The sequence below is a fragment of the Sus scrofa genome, chromosome 2, assembly GCF_054392235.1.
Source record: "Sus scrofa isolate SSC_HxYL_T2T_F1_AM1 chromosome 2, Sscrofa_HxYL_maternal_Yorkshire_Landrace_v2.0, whole genome shotgun sequence".
Lineage (NCBI taxonomy): Eukaryota > Metazoa > Chordata > Mammalia > Artiodactyla > Suidae > Sus > Sus scrofa.
In genome coordinates, this window is record NC_139384.1 from 133,611,074 (window position 1) to 133,636,195 (window position 25,122).

Sequence of the window (25,122 nt, forward strand, 5' to 3'; positions counted from 1 at the left end):
ATGGAAATGATGGGAAAGCAGGAATTGCAAAATTCCTATTAGACAAAACAGACTTTAAAACAAAGGCTATAAAGAAAGATAAAGAAGAACACTATTTAATGATAAAAGGACGAATTCAAGAATAAGATAGTACACTCATCAATATATATGCCCCTAATTTAGGAGCACCCAAATATATAAAACAAATACTTACATAAAAGGAGAAATTGATGGGAATACAATAATAGCAGGAGGCTTTAACAACCCACTCCCGTCAATGGACAGATCTTCTAGACGGAAAATAATAAGGCAATAGAGATCCTAAATGACACAATAGAACAGTTAGAATTAATTGATATTTTCAGGACATTACATCCAAAAAATAGAATATATGTTCTTTTCAAGTGCACATGGAACATTCTCCAGGATTGACCACTGGGGCACAACTAACCTCAACAAATTTAAGAGTACAGAAATTATTTCAAGCATCTTCTCTGACCACAATGGCATGTAACTCAGAATCAACCACAGGAAAAGAAATGAGAAAAAACTGCCTATGTGCAGACTAAACAATATGCTACTTAAAAAAAACAATGGGTCAATGAGGAAATCAAAAAAGAAATTAAAAAAAATATGTTGAGACAAATGACAATGAAAACACAATCATACAAAATCTGTGGGATGCCGCAAAAGCAATTTTTAGAGGAAAGTTCAGAGTGATACAGGCCTTCCTCAAAAAAACCAGAAAAATCTCAAATCAATCAACCTAACCTACAACCTAAGAGAATTAGAAAAAGAAGAACAAATAAAACCTAAAGTCAGCAGAAGGAAGGAAATACTAAATATCAGAGAAGAAATCAATAAAATAGAGATTTAAAAAAATAATTTAAAAAAATCGTAAAACCAAGAGCTGATTTCTTTGAAAAGGTAAATAAAATTGACAAACCTCTGACCAGACTCACCAAGAAGAGGAGAGAAAGAACTCAAGTAAACAAAATAAGAAATGAAAAAGGAGAAATCTCAACAGATACTACAGAAATACCAAAAAAAAAAAAAAAAAAAAACCCATAAGGGAATACTATGAATAAGTATATGCCAACAAATTTGACAACCTAGAAGAAATGGACAACTTTCTAGAAACATACAACCCACCAAAATGAATCAAGAAGAAAAGTTAATTTTAACAGATCACTTGGAATGAAATTGAGTATATAATAAAAACATTCCCTACAAGCAGTCCAGGTCCAAATGGCTTTACAGGTGAATTCTACCAGACATACAAAGAAGAACTTATACTCATCCTTCTCAAACTTTTCCAAACAGTTGAAGAAGAAGGAACACTTCCAAAGACGTTGTATCAAGCCACCATCACCCTAATACTAAAACCAGACAAAGATACTACCAAAAAAGAAAATTATAGGCCAATATCTTTGACAAATATAGACGCAAAAATTCTCAACAAAATTTTAGCCAACCGAATCCAGCAACATATAAAAAAGATTATACACCACAACCAAGTCCAGCAACACATAAAAAAGATCACATATCACAACCAAGTGGGATTCATCCCAAGTTCACAAGGGTGGTTCAGCATGTGCAACTCAATGTCATACACCACCTAACAAAAGAAAAGTCGAAAACCACAAGATCATCTCAATAGATGGAGAAAAACATTTGACAAAATCCAACATCCATTCATGATAAAAACTCTTCCTGCACTTCCCGCCTTGGTGCAGTGGTTAACGAATCTGACCAGGAACCATGAGGTTGCGGGTTCGATCCCTGGCGTTGCTCAGTGGGTTAAGGATCCAGCATTGTCGTGAGCTGTGGTGTAGGTCGCAGACACGGCTTGGATCCAGCGTTGCTGTGGCTCTGATGTAGGCCGACCGATACAGCTCTGATTAGACCCCTAGCCTAGGAACCTCCATATGCCACGGGAGCGGCCCTAGAAAAGGCAAAAAGACCCCCCCCAAAAAAACAAACAACAACAACAAAAAAAAACCTCTTCCTAAAGTGGGTATAGAGGGAACATAACATCATAAAACCCATTTATGACAAACCTACAGCCAGTATAATACTTAACAGAGTAAAGCTGAATGCCCTCCCACTAAAATCTGAAACAAGATAAGGACATCTATTTTCACCACTTTTATTCAACATAGTATTGGAAGTCGTAGCCACAGCTATTGAACAATCAAATAAAAGGTATCCAAATTGGAAGAGAAGAGGTAAAATTACCACTGTGGAGATGACATTATACTATATATAGAAAACCCAAAGGACTCTACACAAAAACTACTTGAACTGATCAACAAATTCAGCAAAGTAGAAGGATACAAGATTAACACTCATAAATCGGTTGCATTTCTGTACACTAACAATGAAAAGTATTAGAGAAGGAATAGAAAAAAATTCCATTTAAAATCATACCCCCGAAAACTAAACATCTGGGAATAAATCTGACCAAGGAGGTAAAAGACTTACATGCTGAGAACTATAAAACATCAATGAAGGAAATTAAAGAGGATTCAAAGAAAGGGAGAGAAATCCCATGCATGCTCCTGGAATGGAAGAATTAATATTTTTAAACAGAAACAGACTCACAGGCATAGAAAACTTACTTAGAGTTGCCAGGGGCAGGGGGGAGGTGGAGTAGGATGGACAGGGAGTTTTGGGTTAATAGATGCAAACTATTCCATTTAGAATGGATGAGCAATGAGGCCCTACTGTATAACACAGCAAACTATTTCCAGTCTCTTGGGATACACCATGATGGAAGATAATTTAAGAAAGGCAGTGTATGTATATACACATATGACTGGGTCACTTTGCTGTACAGAAGAAATTGCCACAACATTGTAAAGCAACAATAAATTAAAAACAACAACAACAACAACAAAGAGTTCCTCTTGTGGCTCAGCGGAAATGAATCTGACTAGGAACCATGAGGTTGAGGGTTCAATCCCTGGCCTCGCTCAGTGGGTTGAGGATCCAACATTTCTGTGAGCTGTGGTGTAGGTCACAGATGCGGCTCAGATCTGGCATTGCTGTGGCTGTGGTGTAGGCTGGTGGCTATAGCTCCGATTAGACCCCTGGCCTGGGAACCTCCATGTGCCACGGGTGCAGCCCTAGAAAAGACCAAAAAAAAAAAAAAAGAGGCAAATAAATAAATAATTTTTTAAAAATTTAAAAAAGGAAAAATCATTATGAGATTTTTACTTACTGGTGTACTTGGGTTGTTTTTTTTTGTTTCCCACTGACCTAATTTTGTTGTTTGAATATATGTGATATTTATATGGCTCAAAAGTCAAACTGTGTAACTCAACAACAAAAAAAACCAAATAACTCAGTTAAAAATTGGGTAAATGACTCAAACAGGTATTTTTCCAAATAAGCACATGGGAAGGTACTATCACAAATTAAGCAAATGCAAATCTCTCATTAGTGGTTCCCTCATACCCATTAGGGTGGCTACTTTCAACAAAAGAAAAATAACAAGGCTGGCATGGATGTTGATAAATTGTGCACCTATGGTAGGAATATAAATGGTATAGGCACTGTGGAAAAACAGTATGGCAGGTCTTAAAAATTAAAAGTAGAATTAAATTACTGTGTGATTCAGCAGTTTAATCTGGATATGTACCCAAAAGAAATTGAAAACAGGTCTTGAACAAGTGCTTGTTCACTCATGTTTATAATAGTGCTATTCATACACAACCCAGCTGTCTGTCAACAGATTGAATGCAATAAACAGTATGTACCTATATACAGAATAGGGTGTTATTCAGCCTTTAAAAGAACAAAAATTCTGACACATACTGTAACATGGATGAATCTTGAGGACATTATGCGAAGTAAAATAAACCAGTCACAAAAAGACAATTACTTGTATAATTCCACTTATATGATATAGTTAAAGTAGTCAAATTTGTAAGAGACAGAAAGTAGGATGGTGGTTGCCCAGTGCTAAGAGTTGGGAAAGATAGGGAGTTATCGGTTAATGGTTATAGAGTTTGAGTTTTGCAAGATGAAGCGAATTCTGGAAATGGTTGGCGGTGGTGGTGGTTGCACAACAATGTGAATTTACTTAATGCCCCTGAACTATACACTTAAAAATGGTTAAGATGGGAGTTCCCGTTGTAGCACAGTGGTTAACAGACCTGACTAGGAACTGTGAGGTTCTGGGTTCGATCCCTGGCCTTGCTCAGCGGATTAAGGAGCCGGAGTTGCTGTGAGCTGTGATGTGGTTATCTTTCTATTTTAAAATAAGCGTGTGTGTTTATGTGTGTGTAAAATTTTATTTCCTTTGCTTTCTTACACAGAAATACTAAAGAATATTTCTAAACAGAAACAGATAGCATGCCATATTATAATGTTTATTACTTTTATTTATTAATACATGCTTAAGTTCACTTCATATTAACATTTGAAGATCTTTTTTGGCTCATTTTTATGACTACCCTAATATTCCATAATTCAGAACTGTGGTTATTCAACCATTACTCTCCTGATGGGTAATTTGGTTGTTTCTATTCTTTTGCTATTGTAGATAGTACCGACATGAGTAACTGCATGTATATATATTGTTTTGTTTTTGTGGAGATATATTTTTCTAGGTAGATTTATTTTCCTAATAGTGAATTATTGGGACAGAGGTGTACTCTTGTAAATCCCTGAACAAATTTTTAACAGACCTACTGTTGCTTTATTTTTAGTTGGTCATTGATGCGTTTGGCAATGGTGCAGTTGGTACTCAGCAATTTGAAGACTTTCTATCCCTTTGCAGGTCATGATCTTGCAGGTAATAAATAGCTTAACATGAACTATATTGCCAGTGCTTTTGATTTACTATTCTGTATTTTTTTCAATTAGTGGAAAAAAAGTTGAGTGACTTTATGTTGTAGATGATAGAGTTCTTCTAACCAAAGCAATCATCTTTAAATGGGTCTATCATATTGTTAGGTGCTTTGAGGAGGACAGCATCCAAAAAGCAGGGGATCTGAACCTGATGTGATTGACTGTACTTATAGCTCTGGCCAAGGTGCTGGGGATTCTGTAGTTGTAGACACAGGAAACTAACTAAATAAATGTATATATTACAGCTGAACTACTTGGTATACTATCATGCGGCTTTCTTGTACAAACTTTTCCTCCCTAGGAGTTAATAATTACCACGTTTTTGCATTCATATATGAATAAAACAAGGTAGACACCAGAACACCAATTTAGCCAAAAGTAATTATGTGACTATATTGGAGTGATGGAAAAGTTTATTCTCATATTCCATAGTAATAAATCATTTCTAAAATTAAAAAAATTCACAACAAGCTTGTTATTTAGATTTTCAAAGGTAAATAGAAATAGCTAAAAGTTGAAAGTGGGATCAGGACACAGGAGTATGGAAGTGTAGATCTGGAAAGTGCTGTTTTGTAGTAAGTATTATTTCCCTTTTTTTGCCTTGTGGTGTATTATTTTCATTTTCAAAAGAGGTCTAGTTATGCGCCATACAAAATCGGGCTGATACAAAGGTTTAAAGCAATTAACTTTCTTCCCATACATATTTTTATAATATTTGGATACCTTTTCTCATGTGAAATTAAAGTCAAAAACAGTAGTTGATATAGCAGTTATTTAAATCACAAGTCATAAATATTATTACCAAGCTCTAGTGGTATATTATGGAGTATGTGATGTAAATTTGGCTTAGATGACCCATTTTTTTCTACTGTCCGAGAAGGCCTAATCTGAAATGCTATACAGATTTATGGCCTCCTTTTCAGTCCTCTGAATTTCTGTGCCCATCCCTTTTTCACATCTCCTCTGCCAAAAATGTGTGTTAATATCTTATTTCAGTCATTCTTAACATTGAATATAACATTTTATTACAGAATATAACATTATACTACAGAATATAAATGTGGGTCATTTTTATTTTCTCTTTTTAGAGCTTCCAGTTAGTTCACCACTTTGTCATGCTGTTCTAAAAACTCTGCAGTGTTGGGAACAAGTTCTTCTTCGACGACTTGAAATCCATGGTGGGCCACCTCAAAACTATATTGCGAGTCATACCTCTGAAGAGAGTGTGTCGGCAGGTCCTGCACTTCTCCGCCACAAAGCTTTGCTAGAACCTTCAAACACTCCTTTCAAGTAGGTTTTCAAATGAATACTATTTTTAAGTCTGAGTTTTACTAAATCAGAATTTTGTCAGGTGGTATTTTAAGAAAATAAGTACTTCTGTGTTTAATTTGTTGTTCTAGGCTCATATCTGTATCTTTGTGTGATGCGTATTGTAGTCCAGATGTTAACAAACATTTCTTGCAAAGGTTGATATAGTAAATATTTTAGGCTTTGCTGTCACTACAATCCTTGTTGCAGCTATTCAACCCTGCATTGTAGAGAAAAAGCTATAATCCAGTAAACTTTATTCTCAAATACGAAAGGTAGGCTGGAGTTAAACTGTGGGCCAGTATTAACTGACGTCTGCTTTAGAAAAGAGGTATTCAGCAGTTCCTTTCATGGCTCAGCAGTTAACGAACCTGACTAGTACCCATGAGGACACAGGGGTCGATCCCTGCCCTCACTAAGTGAGTTAAGGATCCTACACTTAACTCATGCACAGATGCAGCTCGAATCTCTCATCGCTATGGCTGAGGTGTAGGCCAGCGCTACAGGTCCGATTGGATCCCTAGCCTGGGAACCTCCATATGCTGCTAGTGCAGCTCTAAAAAAAAAAAAAAAGAAAAAAAGAAAAACAAAACAAAAACACAGAAAAGAGCTATTCAGAATAGCCAGTTAGCAAACTCTTACTATATATAAAAAAATAAAACATTTACACCAAAAGGTAAATCAGTTCAGTGCTTGCTTCATTAGGAATGTCTTGCTACAAAAAAAATGTTAATTGAACTAACAATAGTGGTTTAGTCACGTAGTTGATTTACATTCTTTCACTGGCTCTTACTTCATTGCACATCAGTAACAGAGTTCATGGTCCATTCTGTGTTCCCAAACAACACTGAGTAGCAGTGATTCTAGATCTCTTCTAGGAAGTATACCTCTTTTGTTAGATCTTCTGTTCTTAGATTAAGGATCAGCAAACTGCAGGCCACAGGACCAAATCCACCTCTCCTTCTGCATTGTAAATAAGGTTATCAGATCATAGCCACACCCTTTCATTTTAGTATTACCTATGACTGCTTTCCCACTTCAGTGACAAAGTTAAGTAGTTGTAGGAGAGACCACATAGCCCACAAAGCCTGAAGTATTTACTACCTTATCCTACAAGAGAAAGTTTGCCGAAGGAGTTCCCACTATGGCACAGCAGGTTAAGAATCCAGTGTTGCTGCAGCTGTAGCATAGGTCATATCTGTGGCTCAGATTCACTTCCTGACCTGGGAATTTCCACATGCTGTAGGAGCAGCTGAAAAAGACAAAAGAAAAAGTTTGCTGATTGCTACCCTAGATAATGTGATTCTGGTTAAATTATTATTATGAACGTTCATATAGCACCAAGAAAGTGTGGTCAGGTTAACCAGAAATCCCTGAAATGTGTAATGAGATGTATTATTTCTCTGTAGATCGAATCACCATCTGGCACTGTCTGTGAAGAGACTTTGGCAGTACTTGGTGAAGCAGGAAGAAATTCAGGAAACCTTTATCAGAAATATATTCACAAAGAAAAGGTGTCTAAATGAGGTCTGTGTATATTAAAACTTGATTGCTATTTTATTATTAAAGTCTTTTGTATTTTGTAATGATAAGGAATAAGTTGCATTTTACAGACTTTTTAAAAATTAATTTTTTATGTCTTAAAAACATACTATGCAGTTAATGCATAGAAAAATGATTGAAAAAGATAGACAGGGTCAGTACTTTCCTAATCAGTTTAATTTAAAGTAACTGATTCAGATGTATTTGAGTCACTGTTTGTCTTAATATTCTATATCTTCTTTCCTGTGTTTTGAGTTGTCATGATTACCATATTAAGAGACAAATTGGAAACTTCCCGTGGTTTTCATGTGATAAAGTTTACCTTAGAAGTTTCATTGAAACTAGGTTTGTATACTGAAAACATTGCAGATGTTTTTCTTTTTCTTTTTACTGTATTAATCAATACTTCTTAGTGAATTTTTACAAACTCCAGTTAATTGATAATTATACTGTAATTGGTTGATTGTACCTTGATGTTATCAGCATAAAGATTAGTTTTCTCATGTAGCTCAGTGCTGCTAATAAGTCCAGTTTGATGATGTGGGGAACTTGTACTAGAATGTAAATTAGCATATTACTTCCTTCTTTGAAAGGAAGGTTTTGCTATTAAAAATATTGGATAAACTAAACAGTAAGCTTAGTGATAAAGTCAGTTCCTTACCTTCTCATGGGTCAGTAGCAGAGTTCAAGACTGGCAGCTGGTCAGTGGATCATATTTTGAAAAGCAGTGAACTTGTCTGAAAAGCAAGCTTCACACAGTTTTGGAAGTTAGAGGGAAAAAGGAAGATGTTTAAGTTGGAAAAAATAAGGAAATAGATTGGCTTCTTAATAGACAAGTATAGCAAAATAACAAGATAGCATCTAGTCTTACTGAAAAGGGAAAATCACGTATATCTCATTGTCTCTCAGTTTAAGAACTAACTTAAGAGGCAACTGTATGTGCATTATTACTCTTTGTCTGATTTTATTTAAATATATTTGAATTAGCCAAGCTAGGAAACAAAATACATAATGTTCTTACTAACTCAGGAGACTTTTGATCTGTATACCTTAGTATAACATTGAAATTTAGTTAAATACATACAATTAGATACAATGCAAATTTATGTATTTCTCTTTAACCTGATGTCACATATATTATAAATATTGAGTATATGAATTATCTTTAAAACAGTTCAGAAAAATTTGGTGTAAATAAAACTAAAAATGAATGCACTCTGTAGGAGTGTCAGACTAATTAGAATAAATTTACTGGTGAGATAATAGTTCTTATTTTAAACATACTTTCACTTGAAATCATTTATTATAAGTTAAAGCATCCTGATAATGATATATAAAGCACTACTGTATTGTTCTGTATAAAAAAACATGTTTACTCTACTTATTATTACTTCTTTGGTTTCTTTTTTTTTTTTTATCTTTTTGCCTTTTCTAGTGCCACTCTTGGGGCATATGGAGGTTCCCGGGCTAGGGGTCTAATTGGAGCTGTACCCTCTGGCCTACGCCAGAGCCACAGCAACACGGGATCTGAGCCATGTCTGCGACCTACACCACAACTCATGGCCACACCAGATCCTTAACCCACTGAGCAAGGCCAGGGATCGAACCCGCAACCTCATGGTTCCTAACCAGATTTGTTAACCACTGAGGCACGACAGAAACCCCCGTCTTTGGTTTCTTTGATGCACCTTGTAATATCAACATAGAAACTTGGCATAGTAATTTCAAGTACAAATTCATTTTATAAAAATTATTGCTATATTTGATTATTATAGTTAGGAAAATAAAACACTTCTCCACAGCTGATAAGTTTAGTCTGTTTGGGAAATAGTTCTCAAAACAAAAAACTCTTGTACCACTAGATTGTATATTTGAATCAGGAAATATAATCATTAAGGGAATAGAGGAGCATAACCAAGCCAGAATACATAAGGAGGGATAGTGGATAAATGAGTACAACTATACATTTTAAATTCCTGTGCTGTTTTATTCTTAGTTTTCTTTGGAGTATCAAGATATCTTAAGTAAATTGTAGTTATTTTATATTGTAATTATTTTAATCAAAACCATGAATATGGGACATCCTTTGTGGCACAGAAGGCTAAGAATCCAGCATTGTCACTGCAGTGGCTTGGATCGCTGCTATGGCACGGGTTCAACCCCTGGCCTTGGGAACTTCCACATGCCATAAACATAGCCAAACAAAAAAGCATGAGTATAGATGTTAGACTAAAAGCTTTATAGCTATCAGTAAGCTAAATACTTGCTCTGATTTTAGGTTTTTTATCTCCAAAATTTAGTATAATACACCTTGCAGTATTTTGATCAATAGATTTAGCTTATTTAAAACTTTTATCATTAATGGTAGTTATTAGAAATGTACTACCTTGTTTTATTCTTGATGGTGATACTCTTAAAGACAGTGACATTTTAATAAAAATATAAAATGAAAATTTTTATATATAATGAAACAAATTAGATGGAATTAATTAAAATATTAACTTTACAGAGTTGGCATACATTTAATCTTTGCTAGAAAATTGACTAGCCTCTTTTTGGTGTTAGCAAAATTACCTTCCATCTCTCTGCTGTATAAAATGAATGATTATACTTAAGTAGTTGAGTCCATGTCACTGGGACTTTTCAGATGGTTAGGAAATAGATACGTGACAGGCCCCCTATTTTCAGTGGGAGATGATGGAGAGTATTTTGTGAGTGCTGTTGTTTCTTTATTTCTTTATATGTTTGTAGGTGAAATTTTGTTCATCTGACATTAAAATCCTGGTATATCCTCAGATCTTCTCTTTTCTGTATAGTGTAGTTTGCTGGCACAAATCCTGGTATATCCTCAGATCTTCTCTTTTCTGTATAGTGTAGTTTGCATTTTTTAAAATCGAAGTTCTTCCCTATTTGTACTTATTTGGAAGTGTATTAATAGCTGCAAATAGAATATATCTGAATTACTTCCAACTTTAAAAATGCCTGACAGCTGTCTTCATCTCCAGTTCTTTTTTCTGTTTTCTTTAGTTTTCTGAGAACTGAAGGTTCTGAACAAGCTTTTCCATTAACAAGTGCTAATATCCCCTTTTAAGAAGGAAGTATGCCTCTGAGCATTTTATTGGCTATTTCTCACTAAATCTTGAAAAGAGAATTAGAAAATTAGAAATAAAAATTTTTCTAATCAGGTTTGCCTTGAGAAATGAAATATCATAATAGAGACAGGACTTAGTAGTGTTTAAAAGAACAATTTGATTTTAATTTTCAGTTGATAGTACTCTGGCACTAGTAGCTCTGAAATTTATAATATAAAGTACTTTGGGCTCAAACTTGCTTTAGTGTCAACATTTCATATGAGTGAAGTGAGTAAAAATGTCTTAGGAAATACAGTAAAATTATAGTGATGGTTAATGAGTTCTGAGAAATTAAGTTTTCCCCAAACCCTAATCATGCATCCCCACACATGCTTCTTTTAAAATATATAAAATTTTTAAAATACTAACTTAGTCCAGTGGGTGTTGGTTTTTTTGTTTGTTTTTTGTTTTATAAATTTGGTTAAAAATAAAATTTTAAAAAATATCCCCAGTGTTTGGCATGTTACATCTTATCTTTACTCTTTGTCATGTGGTTGTTCTTTCTTGATGAAGTCATTAGAGGACAACTGTGAAACTATCAAAAATTCTATGATGGAGGAGCCAAACATCAATAAGGTACAAAATATCATTCAACTGAAATTAGGAATTGCATTCTTTAACAAGAAAAACGAAAGGTTTGCATTTTAGTTTTGGACCGGACTTTGTTTCCAATGCAATTAAATTATTATTTCCTCAAATTACCCTTCTTTTAACAAGTTAAATACTGCAATCATAAAAATTGTTTGTTTTATTATGAAGAGAATGCAATTTTAAAGGGAGTTGAATGTATCCTGTTTTGGCTAAAGGAAGTTGATTGTATCCTGTTTTGGCTACAGATTTTTCTGAGTAATTAAAACTAAAGTTCTTAATAAAATGTAATTGCAGTAGGTATTATAGAAGTATAGTGGTCTTGTTCTGTTTTTGCAGGTATCGCTTTTGAAGTTAAAATTCTCTCCTATGATATTAATTGCTGAAAATGTATTAAATAATACTATGTAGCATTTATTTTATTGGTACTAGTAGAATGTAATTCATTGCCTTATGCAAAGTGAAGTACTCAGAATACTTGAGAACAAGAGCAGAAAGAATGAGAATTTGACTCATGTATTCTGATTTTAAGACAATCTCAACAGAGTAATTTTTAGAGGGGAAATTTCTCAAAAAAAAAATGGAGGGGGTTGCACTCATGCAGCATATGGAAGTTCACAGGCTATGGGTCTTAGCAGAGCTGCATCTGTTACCTACACCACAGCTCACAGCAATACCAGATCCTTAACCCTGAGGGCAAGGCCAGGGACCCAACCCACATTCTCGTGGATACTAGTCGGGTTTGTTACTGCTGAGCCACAACAGGAACTCCCTCTTCTGCTTTTTTGATGTTTTATAAGTTTTAGTTTTACAATTTAGATCTATGACCCTATTTTGAGTTAATTTTTTAATGTGGTGCCAAGTATGGATTGAAGTTACTTTTTTTTTTTAATTTGTGTATCAATTGGCCCCATACTTTTTGTTGAAAAGATTATCCTGTCCTCCACTGAATTGCCTTTCTGTCTTTTAAAAAGTCAGTAGACACATATGTAGAGGTTTATTTCTGGACTATGGTTCAGACCATTGATCTATTTCCTTTTCCTTATGCTAATACCCCACTGTTTTATTGTCCTGTCTAATATTGTATAGAAATGGTGAAAACAGACATTTTTATCTTGTTCCTAATCCCGGGGGAGGGGGGGAATATTCAGTCTTTTGTCATGTTATCTGTAATGTTGTTCCAGATGCCCTTTGTAAGGTTGAAGAAGTTTTCTTTCTTTTCTTAGCTTTTTGAGAGTGTTTAGGCATAGATTCTCGATTTTGTCAGACTTCTTTTTGCTACTCTTAGTATGATCATATGTTTTTTCCTTTTTTTAGTTTGTTAATATGGCTAAAAAGGTTAGGAGTTCTGTTACATTAAGAAGACCTTTAAAGGCTATATACATTGTCATTTTTTTTTAACTATGATTTTGTTGTATGGCCTTAATATTTGTAACACATGTAAGTTATGTATTTTTTATTTGCCCATCACATCCACACTTCCTTCATTCCTCAGCTTAGATTCCATGATCCATCATTATGAAACTCGCCTCAACCTTTTGCTCTATTCTCTCTACACTGCCTTGAAAATTTCCAAACCTGTTTAAACCCAGCTCTCTGTCTACTCTGTCTGTACCCAAATAGCTGAGTGTAGTTTAAAAAGACAAACCAATGGGGTTTGCCTTCTTTAAAATTTATAGGGAGTTTCCTGATGGCCTAACAATAAGGATTCAGTGTTGTCACTGCTGTGGGCCAGTTTTATCCCTTTTTGGTGGGCATGGCCAAGAAAACAAAAGTTATAGCCACAAAACCCAAGTTAAACTACTCTACCATTATAATTGTTTCTTCATCCTCTTTTCCATCTGCCCCACTTTTTCGCTCTTACTTTAACCTTCCAATATTTCTTTGTTACTTTCCATGGATGACCTTGTTTTCTGTCTTGACAAATACAGTCAGCAGAGATTTAGACCACCAAATTGTCCCACCACCAAATCTAACTTCTGCTCTACATGTAGATGTTTTGTTCTGCCTTCTCTTACAGTAAATGAACTGTCACTCTTTTATCCAAGGTCAAATCATCTACTTGTGCACTGTGGACTCTGGTTCAGACCATTGGTCTATCTAACCTTTACAAGGACTTTGCTTCAGTACTTATCCCTCATCTCCCCTCTGTAATAAATTTTTACCTCTTAAAGTATTCTCTTCAACATAAGCAAATATATTTTTCCTTTAAAAAAAAAACCTACCTTTTAATCTATCACCCCATTTTTCTAATCCTTTATCTAAGAAAATTTATTTATAGAGTTGCCTCTAAAGTCGTTCAAGAAAACTTAAAGAATAATATTGCAAGTATCATCTAGGTACTACCCAGCTTCAGAAATAAAACATTATCAAATCTATTAAATGCCCCTATGAACCTTCCCCAGTGGACTTCCCTCCCTCTTCACCAGCTGTCACATGTTTCTCTAATCTAGTGAGATAAATATTATCTCCAGCCTACTCCACTGAGGTACTCCTAGTCTGTGACTATGCTAGTTCCTGGAGTCAATTCTCTGTCTTCTTTTAATTCAGCTCTTTGGTATCCTTTGATAGTGTTGACCCCAGCTACTTTTTTGAAAGTCTCGCTTTGCTTGGTTCCCATAACATCATCTTTGATTATTAAGTGCTCGTAGTTGGAGAATGTCTCCTGTTCTTTCAGTTTATTCAGTATCATCGTTTCTCTTTCACAGTGCTGTTTTCCACTCCTGGACTAACCAGTCTTTTCTCCTATTTTTGAAATGTTGGCTGCCCTAGGACTTAGTTCCCTGTCCTTTTCTCTTCCTAGCTTTACTTTCTCTTTGGGTTATCTCATGACGTAAATATTATCTGTAGGCTAATAATTCTTAAATCTCTCTAGTCCTGCTCATTTCATGCATGCCACACTTGCATATATAATCTAACAGTTACCTCCCCCTGAGTGTCAAAACATAAAATTACCTGTCTTCCCTTAAACCAACCTAAACCCCCTCTTTCCTTCCCTTTTGTCGTATACCAATTATTGAGTCAGGTCTTAAAAGTAGGAGTCATCTTGCTTCCTCTCTTTTACTCATACTCTAACTTCAGCCCATTAGCAAAATTTATACTAATTCTAATCACTTAATCATTACCGTTATTCCTACTACCCTAATTAAATTCACCACTGACTTCCACTTCAGCTACTCTAGTAGCCTCTTAACTAGTTTCCTGACAACCATTCTCACATCCTTTATGTTTTGCCCCATAGCAAAACCCTCCAGTAGTTTTTTAGCCTTAAAATAAAATACTAATTCTTCATTATGGCTTGTAAGGCTCTGTGCAGACTGAACCCTGCCTACTTCCCCAGTCTTATCTTTTACCACGTATGACTGTTCTCAGAAGTAAACATGTGTAATAAACCCTTAATACTAAATGCCATTCCTCCTTCCCACCATAACCCCTTTAACAGATTCTCATGCAGGTCATTTTGGGACCACACTATTAAGAAACAGTGTTTTAGTAAATCTATACAATGAGAGGACAGGAGTATTCCTACCTTGAAGAAGGGTTTTTGAAGTTCATACCTAAAGGAGCTTTCCTCCCTAGGAGTATAAAGTTTGAAGGGTTGCTGCCAATCAAACCATTATGTTTCCCCCACCCACCCACCCATCCATTACTAGCAAATAGAACATCGCTCTATTCCGTGGAAATATCATTTGTCATTTGTCTCTGTTTCTAATTCCTTCAAAACCCCAAGACTAGGGAGTTCCCATTGTGGTGCAGAGGAAATGAATGCAGCTAGTTCCATGAGGACGCAGGTTCCATCCCTGGCCTCGCTCATTGGGTTAAGGATCTGGCATTGCTGTGAGCTGTCGTGTAGGCCAGCAGCTGTTGATTTGACCCCTAGCCCGGGAACTTCTATATGCCAAGGGTGCAGCCCTTAAAAAACAAACAAACAAACAAACAAACAAACAAAAAAAACCAGTACTAGACACGTAGTGTGCTTTGGATAACAGGCAGATAGGTGGCAGATAGGTTGGGATTTTGTCATAAAATTGCAGAATTTGACTTACACATTCTTACTGGATTGATGGGACTCAGAGTGAAGATTTTCTTTAGAAAAGAAGTTCCCCCTTAAATCAACCAAAATGCTAATATGAACAATAAAGTTCGTTTATGTTTGTTATCAAGTTGCATTTTATTTATTTATTTATTTATTTATTTATTTATTTAGGCCATACCTGCTGCGTATGAAAGTTCTTGGGCCAGGGATCAAATCCAAGCCACAGTTGTGACCTACACCAGAGCTGTGGCAATGCCAGATTCTTAACCCACTGTGCCAGGCCAGGGATTGAACCCATACCACCACAGAGATAACTCGATCTTAACCCACTTCACCACGGTGGGAACTCCTCAGGTTGCATTTTAGATTAGAATATATTCAACATTTTTATATCCAGTGACAGAGTTTTGTTTGCATATGGTTATTTTGGTTTGGTTGTAAGTCTTTTTCAACTTTGCAGATTAACTGTCATTTGACAAAATGAGTTGCCATTTTTATTTTATTTTATTTTATTTTTGCCTTTTCTAGGGCTGCTTCCTGTGGCATATGGAGGTTCCCATGCTAGGGGTCGAATCAGAGCTGTAGCCGCTGGCCTACACCAGAGCCATAGCAACCCACAGCAACACGGGGTCTGAGCCGCATCTGTGACATACACCACAGCTCATGGCAACGCTGGACTCTTAACCCACTGAGAGAGGCCAGGGATCGAACCCACGACCTCATGGTTCCTAGTCAGATTTGTTAACCACTGCACCATGACGGGAACTCCAAGTTGCCATTTTTAAAAATACTGCTAACCCTACTCAGTTCTGTGGTCAAACAATGGACAGGGATTGATTGTAGGTTTTGTTTGTTTGTTTGTTTTTGCTTTTTAGGGCTGTACTTGTGACATATGGAGGTTCCCAGGCTAGGGGTCTAATCGAAGGTACATCTGCTGGCCTACGCCATAGCCACAGCAATGCCAGATCCAAGCTGCATCCGCACCCTACACCACAGCTCACGGCAATGCCACATCCTTACCCCACTGAGCGAGGCCAGGGATCAAACCCACAACCTCTTGGTTCCTAGTTGGATTCGCTTCTGCTGTGCCACGATGGGAATTCCTGGTTGTAGTTTTTTATATAAATTTTTCAGGGAGTTAATTTGTCCTCTAATTTCAAGTTAATAATTTTTTGCACTTCACAATGAGTTGTGAAACATTTTATAATAATTCATTTTAAAAATTGAAAGGGAGTTTTCATCACGGTTCAGTGGAAACAAATCTGACTAGTATCCATGAGGGCTCAGTGGATTAAAGGATCCGGCATTGCCTTGTGCTGTGGTGTAGGTTGCAGACGTGGCTTGGATCTGGTGTTGCTGTGGCTGTGGCTTAGGCCGGCACCTACAGCTCTCATTCTACCTTTAGCCTGGTAACTTCCATATGCCGTGAGTACTGCCCTAAAAAGACAAAATTTAAACAAATAAATAAATAAATTGAAAGTTAGGAATGATAAAATAAAATGAAATAATATCATACATTAAGTAACGTCTCCAGCTCTTAACACTTGGCTCTTCATTTTACCTGTTTGCTTTAGTATTTATAGAGTATTCTTTCCTGAGTAGGAAGATGTATACATCTGTGGGGTAATAAGCAAAAGCTCAAATATATTCCCTTGTTTAAAGTACCTTGAATTATGATATGTTTATTTATTTTTGGGGTGGGGGCTCTTTAGGGCCACACTCGAGGCATGTGGAGGTTCCTACACTAGGGGTTGAATGGGAGCTACAACTGCAATCCTACACCACAGCCACAGCAACTCAGGATCTGAGCCGTGTCTGCAACCTACACCACAGCTCATGGCAATGCCAGATCCTTAACCTACTGAGTGAGGCCAGGGATTGAACCTGCAACCTCATGGTTACCAGTCGGATTCGCTTCCACTGCACCACAGCAGGAACTTTGATATGTTCAACTATTGAAATGATTACTGATTTGGGCAAATTACTTTGCCTTTCAGGGTTTCAGGTTTCTCCTATAAATTATATTTTAGATCAGGAGTCAGTAAAATATATTCAACTGGCTATATCTAACTTTTCTTCTCTAGGCCACGAGCTTAGAATGGTCTTTATATGTTAGAGAGGTTTTTTAAAAAAAGAATATGCAACATGACCCTTTATTGGTCTGCACAGTCTCTTACTGTCTGACCTTTTAATATTTATAAAATACTATCAAAGGGTTCTAATACTAAGAAATGTGGTAAACTTGTCTTACTTTAGTGATTAGAATATTTTAAAGTTAACTCATTGCAGTTTAAGAACATAAAGAGGTTAATGAAGTTGTGTGTTATATCAACTATCTTCATATTTGAAAAAAATCCTCCTGCCAAATTTTGTTTTAGAAGTATTTAGCATATAAAATATTACCCTTGGATTTAAAGTTTCTTATTTATACAAGTATTAAATGAAATATTAGTATGTTGTTTTAATCTGTTACTAAAATCACTATTTTTATATTTTCTTTCTCTCTATTTAGATAGAAGCAGATTTGGGATATCCTGGAGGTAAAGCAAGAATTATTCATAAGGAATCTGATATCATTACTGCCTTTGCTGTTAATAAAGTAAGTACATAGATATTTTTCTTTTCTTTAAGTGTTCATAGTTGGAAAATGTCTCCTATTCTTTCAGCTTATTCAGTATCAGTATTTCCCTTTCCCAAAGCTGTTCTCTGCTCCTTAAATTGGAACCTGAGTAAATTTTTTACTTTATAAATGATTATGTTGTTTGATAATTTATTTGCTTTTTAAATATATAGCAGATAAAATGTTTTATTACTACACAGAGAAAAGTCTTAAGCATTTATATATACAATAGCCTGTAGAATTTATACATCACATGCAGTTCATCTGAAGAAAATGTTTCCTGTTTTTCTTATATGAATATTTTGAATGTGTTTCTTAATATAGATCAAAATTAAGTTTATATATGACTCACAGAAATTCTCTTTGGCTTTCAGCTACAATAGTTGCCCAACTAGAGTGAGGGTATTTTTTTTTTTATTCCTTAGCCTTCTATTCAGCATCCTCCTTAGAGTCGTCTGTAAGCTCCTCACATAGCAGCCTTGGGTACAGTGGTTTAAGGTTGAAATTTGTCTTAAATCTCCCCTCATGGTCTTACTGCAAAATGTATAGTGACATCTAGTTACTTGTTTCTTTTTATTTCCATTAACTTAAAGAATATATTTTTTTCTTTATATATATATATATTTCTTTTTATATATATATATATTTCTTTATATATATATATTTCTTCCTAATTTTAAAATAATTTTTTTTCTTTCTATATTTCTTTATATATTTTTTCTTTATATTTTTCTTTATATATATTTTTTTCTTTATATATTTCTTTATATATATTTTTCTTTATATATTTCTTTATATATATTTATATATATATTTCTTTATATATATATTTCTTCCTAATTTTAAAATAATTTTTTTCTTTATATATATATATATTTCTTTATATATATATATATTTCTTTATATATATATATTTCTTCCTAATTTTAAAATAATTTTTTTTAAATATTTAGATGTATATCCTATGACATTACCCATTCACAAATCATTTACTAGCTGGTTCTTCATCTTCCTATGCTGTGTCTGTCTTTTCTTTGATTTCTCCTAGATAGTTTCTTTATCATTCTGTCCTCATCTTTCCCTGGGTTCTTTGTCTAATTTTCCTCATAGACACTCCTGAACAGTGACGAGTTCTGTTCAAAGCAGGCAAGTTTGGAATTAACCCCTTAGCCTGGCAGTTCTTGTAATATCTATGTAATATGTTAACATACATGTGAAATACAAATACAGAATATCTATATCCTACAGGTACCTTCCTTCCACTGAAGACAATGTGATTTTAAATATTCTGTGCTATAAAGCAAACTAGTTTTTTCTTTTATTTGGATGTTTATAAGTAACTAGTAGTAAATAGTCATCCATATGTAGAGAGTCTCCTGTTGCCTCTGTAAGAGTTTACCTATTTAAATTTTATTTCTCCCAATTTATTGTTATTTTTTTACATCCTTGTTAAATTTGTAGCTGAGAAATAATATCTTTTGCTTTAAATTGCATTATTTTTAAATGCTGATGAGTAGTTCTCTGGTGACACAGTGGGTTAAGGATCTGGCATTGTCACTGCAGCAGCTTGGGTCACTGCTGTGGCATGGGTTGTATCCCCGGCCTGGGAATTTCCACAAGCATGGGCTTGGCCAAAAAAAAAGTGGTGATGAGATTGAACTTTTCCCCATTTATTTTGTTGTGAATTATTTGTGTCAAGAACTGTGAAGGGTCTGAGATTGATCCTTGCGTTCAGGCTAACAAGTTAGCTTTCAGTTTTAATGGATACTGTTAGAAGGCGCAAGACTCCAAGACCAAAGACATAGAATAATTTATTACCAGTAGCAAAAGCAGTAGTAGAATGTTAGCGTTTCTGCACTGGTTTCCTGAGCTACAGTTTTCACAAAGCAATAGCAAGTGGGCCAGATGGTACCTTCACAAAATGGAATGCATTACAGAAGAGGAACACTGAATTCAGAGAACCCAGCTCTTTTCTAATGGACAATAAACATGCCTGCCCTTTGATCTGGAGGAAGAGACTTTGCCTGTGTAGACATCCTGGCAATAATATTGTGAAATAGTGTAGTCATTGACTCACAAGGCATGCAGAAATGGAAAGTGCCTTGGAGAATTATCTCCCAACAGTCTTTTTTTTTTTTTTGTCTTTTTGCTATTTCTTGGGCCGCTCCTGCGGCATATGGAGGTTCCCAGGCTAGGGGTCGAATCGGAGCTGTAGCCACTAGCCTACTCCAGAGCCACAGCAACGCGGGATCCAAGCCACGTCTGCAACCTACACCACAGCTCACTGCAACGCCGGATCCCTTAACCCACTGAGCAAGGGCAGGGACCAAACCCGCAACCTTATGGTTCCTAGTCAGATTTGCTAACCACTGTGCCACGACGGGAACTCCACCAACAGTCTAATTAATATTCTTTTTCCACTTATCTCTGGGGTCTCAGCTTTTTTCTTATTAGTTCCTTTTAGCATTTTACATAATAGTCCTATTTTTTCTTTGCTGTCAATATCTCTCCTTTTTCTATTTTAGAGATGAACATTTTAAATTCATAGATGTGTAAAATTGTGTCATTTAATCTGATCAACTTTTCATTTATGACATCTTCTGATGTACTTTCCCCACTCTTGTTCTACCCCTGTGCCTTTTCTTTGTGACCCTTACCCAGATTCTCTTTTTCTTGCTAAGATTGAAAGGCTTTAGGTAAAAGTGATGCCATCTTATTGGAATAATTCACCATTATTTCTTTAGTTTGGAGCGCCTTATCTCCCTCACTTTTCTGTACCATCCAGGGTTCTTACCTTCTTCTTTATCTTCCATGTTTCTGAACTATGCAAACCTTAAGAAGATTGTACCATTCTAGTAAACTAGAAAGACAGTGCTGGGAGAAGAAATAAAGTAGCTCATGCATTTCCTTTTATAACTGGCTTTCTGTTGAATGCTCTTGAATTCTTAGAACATAAGCATATCTCCAAGCTCAAGCTGATGATTATTTTGTTCAGAGTTTTATTTTAAAATTAATTTAAAGTATTTATTTTTGAGAATACTGTTTATTCTGTACCTTAAAGTTATCATTTCTAGAGGCTATTTTGTATCTCCATTTTCACAATTAGCCCATAGACCTATTTGCATTTTTATTTAAAAATTTCTATGTGATTTATTTTTCAGGCAAATAGAAACTGCATAGCAATTGCTTCGAGCCATGATGTTCAAGAACTAGATGTTTCTGGAATCCTGGCTACACAGATCTATACTTGGGTAGATGATGATATAGAATTGGAAACCAAAGGGTACCCTTATACTTTGTTTTTATTCAGTGACATTGCAGTATAAATGATGATATCCCCAGAACTATAATTTTCAAATAATCATATTTATAGAAATATTCCCAGATTGTAATTAAAGTGGAAATTGATGTGCTAAAGAGTAAAGAAGTGGGTAACAGGAGCTTTAAGTAAGGGACTCCAGGAGTTCCTTTTGTGGCTCAGCAGTAATGAACCCAACTAGTACACACGAAGATGTGGGATCAATCCTTGGCCTTACTCAGTGGGTTAAGGATCAGGGGTTTCTGTGGCTGTGGTGTAGGCCAGCAGCTACAGCTCTGATTCAGCCCTTAGCCTGGCAATTTCCATATGCCACAGGTACGGCCCTAAAAAAGACCAAAAAAGGAGTTCCTGTCATGGCTCAGCAGTTAACAAACCTGACTGGCATCCATGAGGACGCAGGTTCTATCCCTGGTCTCGCTCAGTGGGTTAGGGATCTGGTGTTGCCATGAGCTGTGGTGTAGATTACAGACAAGGCTTGGATCCCGCATTGCTGTGACCCTGGTATAGGCTGGCGGCTACAGCTCTGATTGGACCCCTAGCCTGGGAACGTCCATATGCTGTGGGTGCAGCTCTAAAAAGAGAGAGAGACAAAAAAGACAAAAAAAAAAAAAAAAAAAAAAAAAGGGGACTTGAGGTTTAGAAGAGAAGAAGTGAAGGGATCTGAAATTGTTCATGTATGAAGTAATCGTCTAGGAGTTTAGAGTGGAAGAAAATTAACCTTAAAGGTACATACAAACTCATATGTTAGAGCTCTCGGGTATAATAGGACAAAGAAAGCACTGATAGTTTGCTCTCATTCTAGTTGATATTCCTTTGTAGGTCAGAAGATTTCTTGGTTATACATGCTCGTGATGATTTAACAGCTGTGCAAGGTACAACCCCATATACACATAGCAATCCTGGTACTCCAATCAACATGCCATGGCTTGGTAGTACACAGACTGGCAGAGGAGCATCTGTGGTATGTAAAGTTAAAAATATTAGTTTTTAAATATCCTCTTTTTCCCCTGTAACTTAATAGGTAAAGGATGATATAAACATTTTTTTTTAGTTCTTTTTTGGTAAGTCATGAAAATTCTAAGTTTTGATTATAAGAATAATATGTTTTCATTTGAAAAGGAAAACAAGGAGTTCCCACTGTGGTGCACCAGGATTGGTGGCAACTTGGGAGCCCTGGGATGCGGGTTTGATCCCCAGCCCAGCATAGTGGGTTAAGGATCTGGTGTTGCTGTAGATGCAGCCTGGGTCATGACCGTGGTTCAGGTCTGATCCCTGGCCTGGGAACTCCATGTGCCGTGAGGCAGCCAAAAAAGAAAAAAAGAAAAGAAAAAGATAACAAAAATTATTTTAAGTAAATAATTTAAAATACAAAGAGATTATTTTAAGTAATAATTATTTGGAACTTTCTGGTCCAAATTAGGCCTCAGCAAACTATGGTCTGTGGTCAAATCCTGCATACTACCTGTTCATGTGCAGACAACATGCTAAGAATGGTCTTTGTATTTTTCAGCCATTGAAAAAAATCAAAAGAAGAATGATATTTTGTGACATATGAAAATGATAAGAATTATGTTTTCATTGTCTATAAATAAAGTTTTATTGGATATAGTCACTTTTTTTAATATTTTATTTGTGGATGCTTTCACACTACAGTGGAGGATTGAGTATCTGAGACAGAAACTATAAACTCATAAAGCTCAAAACATTTATTATCTCATCCTTTACAAAGAAGTTTGGCCAACCCCTAGTCCAGATAATATTTTTCAATGGTTATCAGCTAACATACTGATATGCTGAGACGGATATGGGTTCTTTTTTTTTGAAAAAGTAAAAGTGATATAATTTTAAGTAAGCAAAATATAATATGCAAATGAACTGAAACTGAATTTTTCTGTAGTAATGAGGGGTCTTATTGAGCCCTGATTACCTAGGATGTGATCCATGTTTATACCGTGGGAGAGTCCTGTGTTGACATTTAGGATATAGGAATTTATACACAGAATCAAAGAAACCCAAAACTGGTGATTTTTTTCAATGGCTTTCTAGGTGTTAGGTTTTTAGGGTTTTGTTTTTGTTTTTTGTTTTGGGGGCAGGTTTTTTTTTGACTGTATGCACAGTATGTGAGACAACCCATGTCATAGTTGCAACCTGCATCACAGCTGCTGGATCCTTAACACGCTGCACCACATGGGAACTTGGTTTCCTAAGTCCTGTAGAATTCTTTCCTTGGCTTAAAAAAAAAAAAATCCACTATAATTAGTAAGGGTAATTAAGTTAGGGCTCAATCATCTTTAATAATTCCTGTTATATTTTATATTTAATGCAGTTCCTTTGTCACTCATGTAATATTTTTATTGTATGAGATATCTGTTGTGGCTGTTACAGTACTCCTACTTAGCATTATTTAGATGAAAATTGAGATCCAGAAAGGTAAAGGAATTTAACTCGGGTCACTATCTCAAATTTGTTGTAGAGCTTGTGTTAAAACTCTCTATTTCCCTTCAATCATTGATTTCAAGTAGGAGTGTTTAAGTATTAAATTGAAGAATTTGGGATTTCCCATCATGGTGCAGCGGAAGCAAATCTGACTAGGAACCATGAGGTTATGGGTTCGATCCCTGGCTTCACTCAGTGGCTCTGGCTGAGTGGCTCGCTCAGCGTTGGCCATGAGCTGTGGTGTAGATTGCAGACGCAGCTCAGATCTGGCATTGCTGTGGCTCTGGAGTAGGCTGGCAGTTACAGCTCCAGTCAGACTCCTAGCCTAGGAACCTCTATATGCCACTGGTGCAGTCCTAAAAAAGCAATCTGGTAATTATTCAAATGAAAAGACTTGGTCATTAATAGTTACTTTTTATCCAGTGATATATTAAAATTCATTTGTCTTTTTCTGTGAACTTAAAACTTCTTTAAAAAATAAAATCTAATAAAAATTTCATTTCTAAAACCTATTGATATCTTTTAAAGAACTTAGGACTTAAAGAGAATATGCAAAATATACAAAAAGAAATAATAAGCACTTTCTCCAACTCCATTTTCAGAGAATATAATAAACTTCTTCCTGTAACATCTTTCTGGTCTTTGCTTCTACACTGCTCCCTCTGTTTTATACACTGCACCCAGAGTTGCTCTTCCTAAAACATTATTCATTGTCTCCCTACCTAAAACTTTCAGATTTCCTGGCACAACTTGAAAACAAAAAGTCCTTAACATGGCCTCGAAGGCCCTATGTGATTTAATCCCTGCCATCTCCCTTGTTTCCACACCTGATTCTTTTTGCTGTAGTCACAGTGACCTTTCTGTCATTTGAGCACATTAAGCTCATTGCCATGCCTTTGCATTGTTTTCTACTTAAAATACTCTTCTCCTCTTTAACATTCAAATATCAACTCAGGTTCCCAAAGATTTCCTTTGCTTCTCTAGCAAAGGTAATCTATTCATTATTTGGTTGTCTTTTTTATATCCTCTGAAATGTGAGCTCTTTGAGAGATTATGTTTTGCCTCCCTTATACACTGATGATCTCTAACTAGAATGGTGTTTAACATTTAGCAGGTGCTCAGAAAAGATTTGTTTATTCTCCAGATTATTATGATATGGAAATTCACCTTTGTCATTCCTGTTAGGACTTAATTTTCTTCCTATCTCAATGTTAGAAGGACATCTTTTTTAGTTTGAGTCATTGTAGTTCATAAACATAAGTGTTAGGATTATCCCACTCCATCCTCAAGACAAAGACACCAGTAT

At 35.6% G+C, this 25,122-nt stretch overlaps 1 protein-coding gene across 14 annotated transcripts in view; it reads left to right on the top strand.

The window, feature by feature from the left end:
- Positions 1–25,122, top strand: part of DMXL1 (Dmx like 1) — a 141,342-nt gene that overhangs the window by 92,402 nt on the left and 23,818 nt on the right. For 7 of the 14 annotated variants that reach the window (XM_021084664.2, XM_021084666.2, XM_021084669.2 and 4 more), the window contains 7 exons: positions 4,695–4,780; positions 5,925–6,126; positions 7,554–7,671; positions 11,331–11,393; positions 17,954–18,040; positions 21,223–21,344; positions 22,200–22,341. In XM_021084664.2, the coding sequence (XP_020940323.2) occupies positions 4,695–4,780; positions 5,925–6,126; positions 7,554–7,671; positions 11,331–11,393; positions 17,954–18,040; positions 21,223–21,344; positions 22,200–22,341 (820 nt within the window). The remainder of the gene's footprint in view (positions 1–4,694; positions 4,781–5,924; positions 6,127–7,553; positions 7,672–11,330; positions 11,394–17,953; positions 18,041–21,222; positions 21,345–22,199; positions 22,342–25,122) is intronic. The other 7 variants (XM_021084667.2, XM_021084668.2, XM_021084671.2 and 4 more) reach the window with 1 other exon arrangement.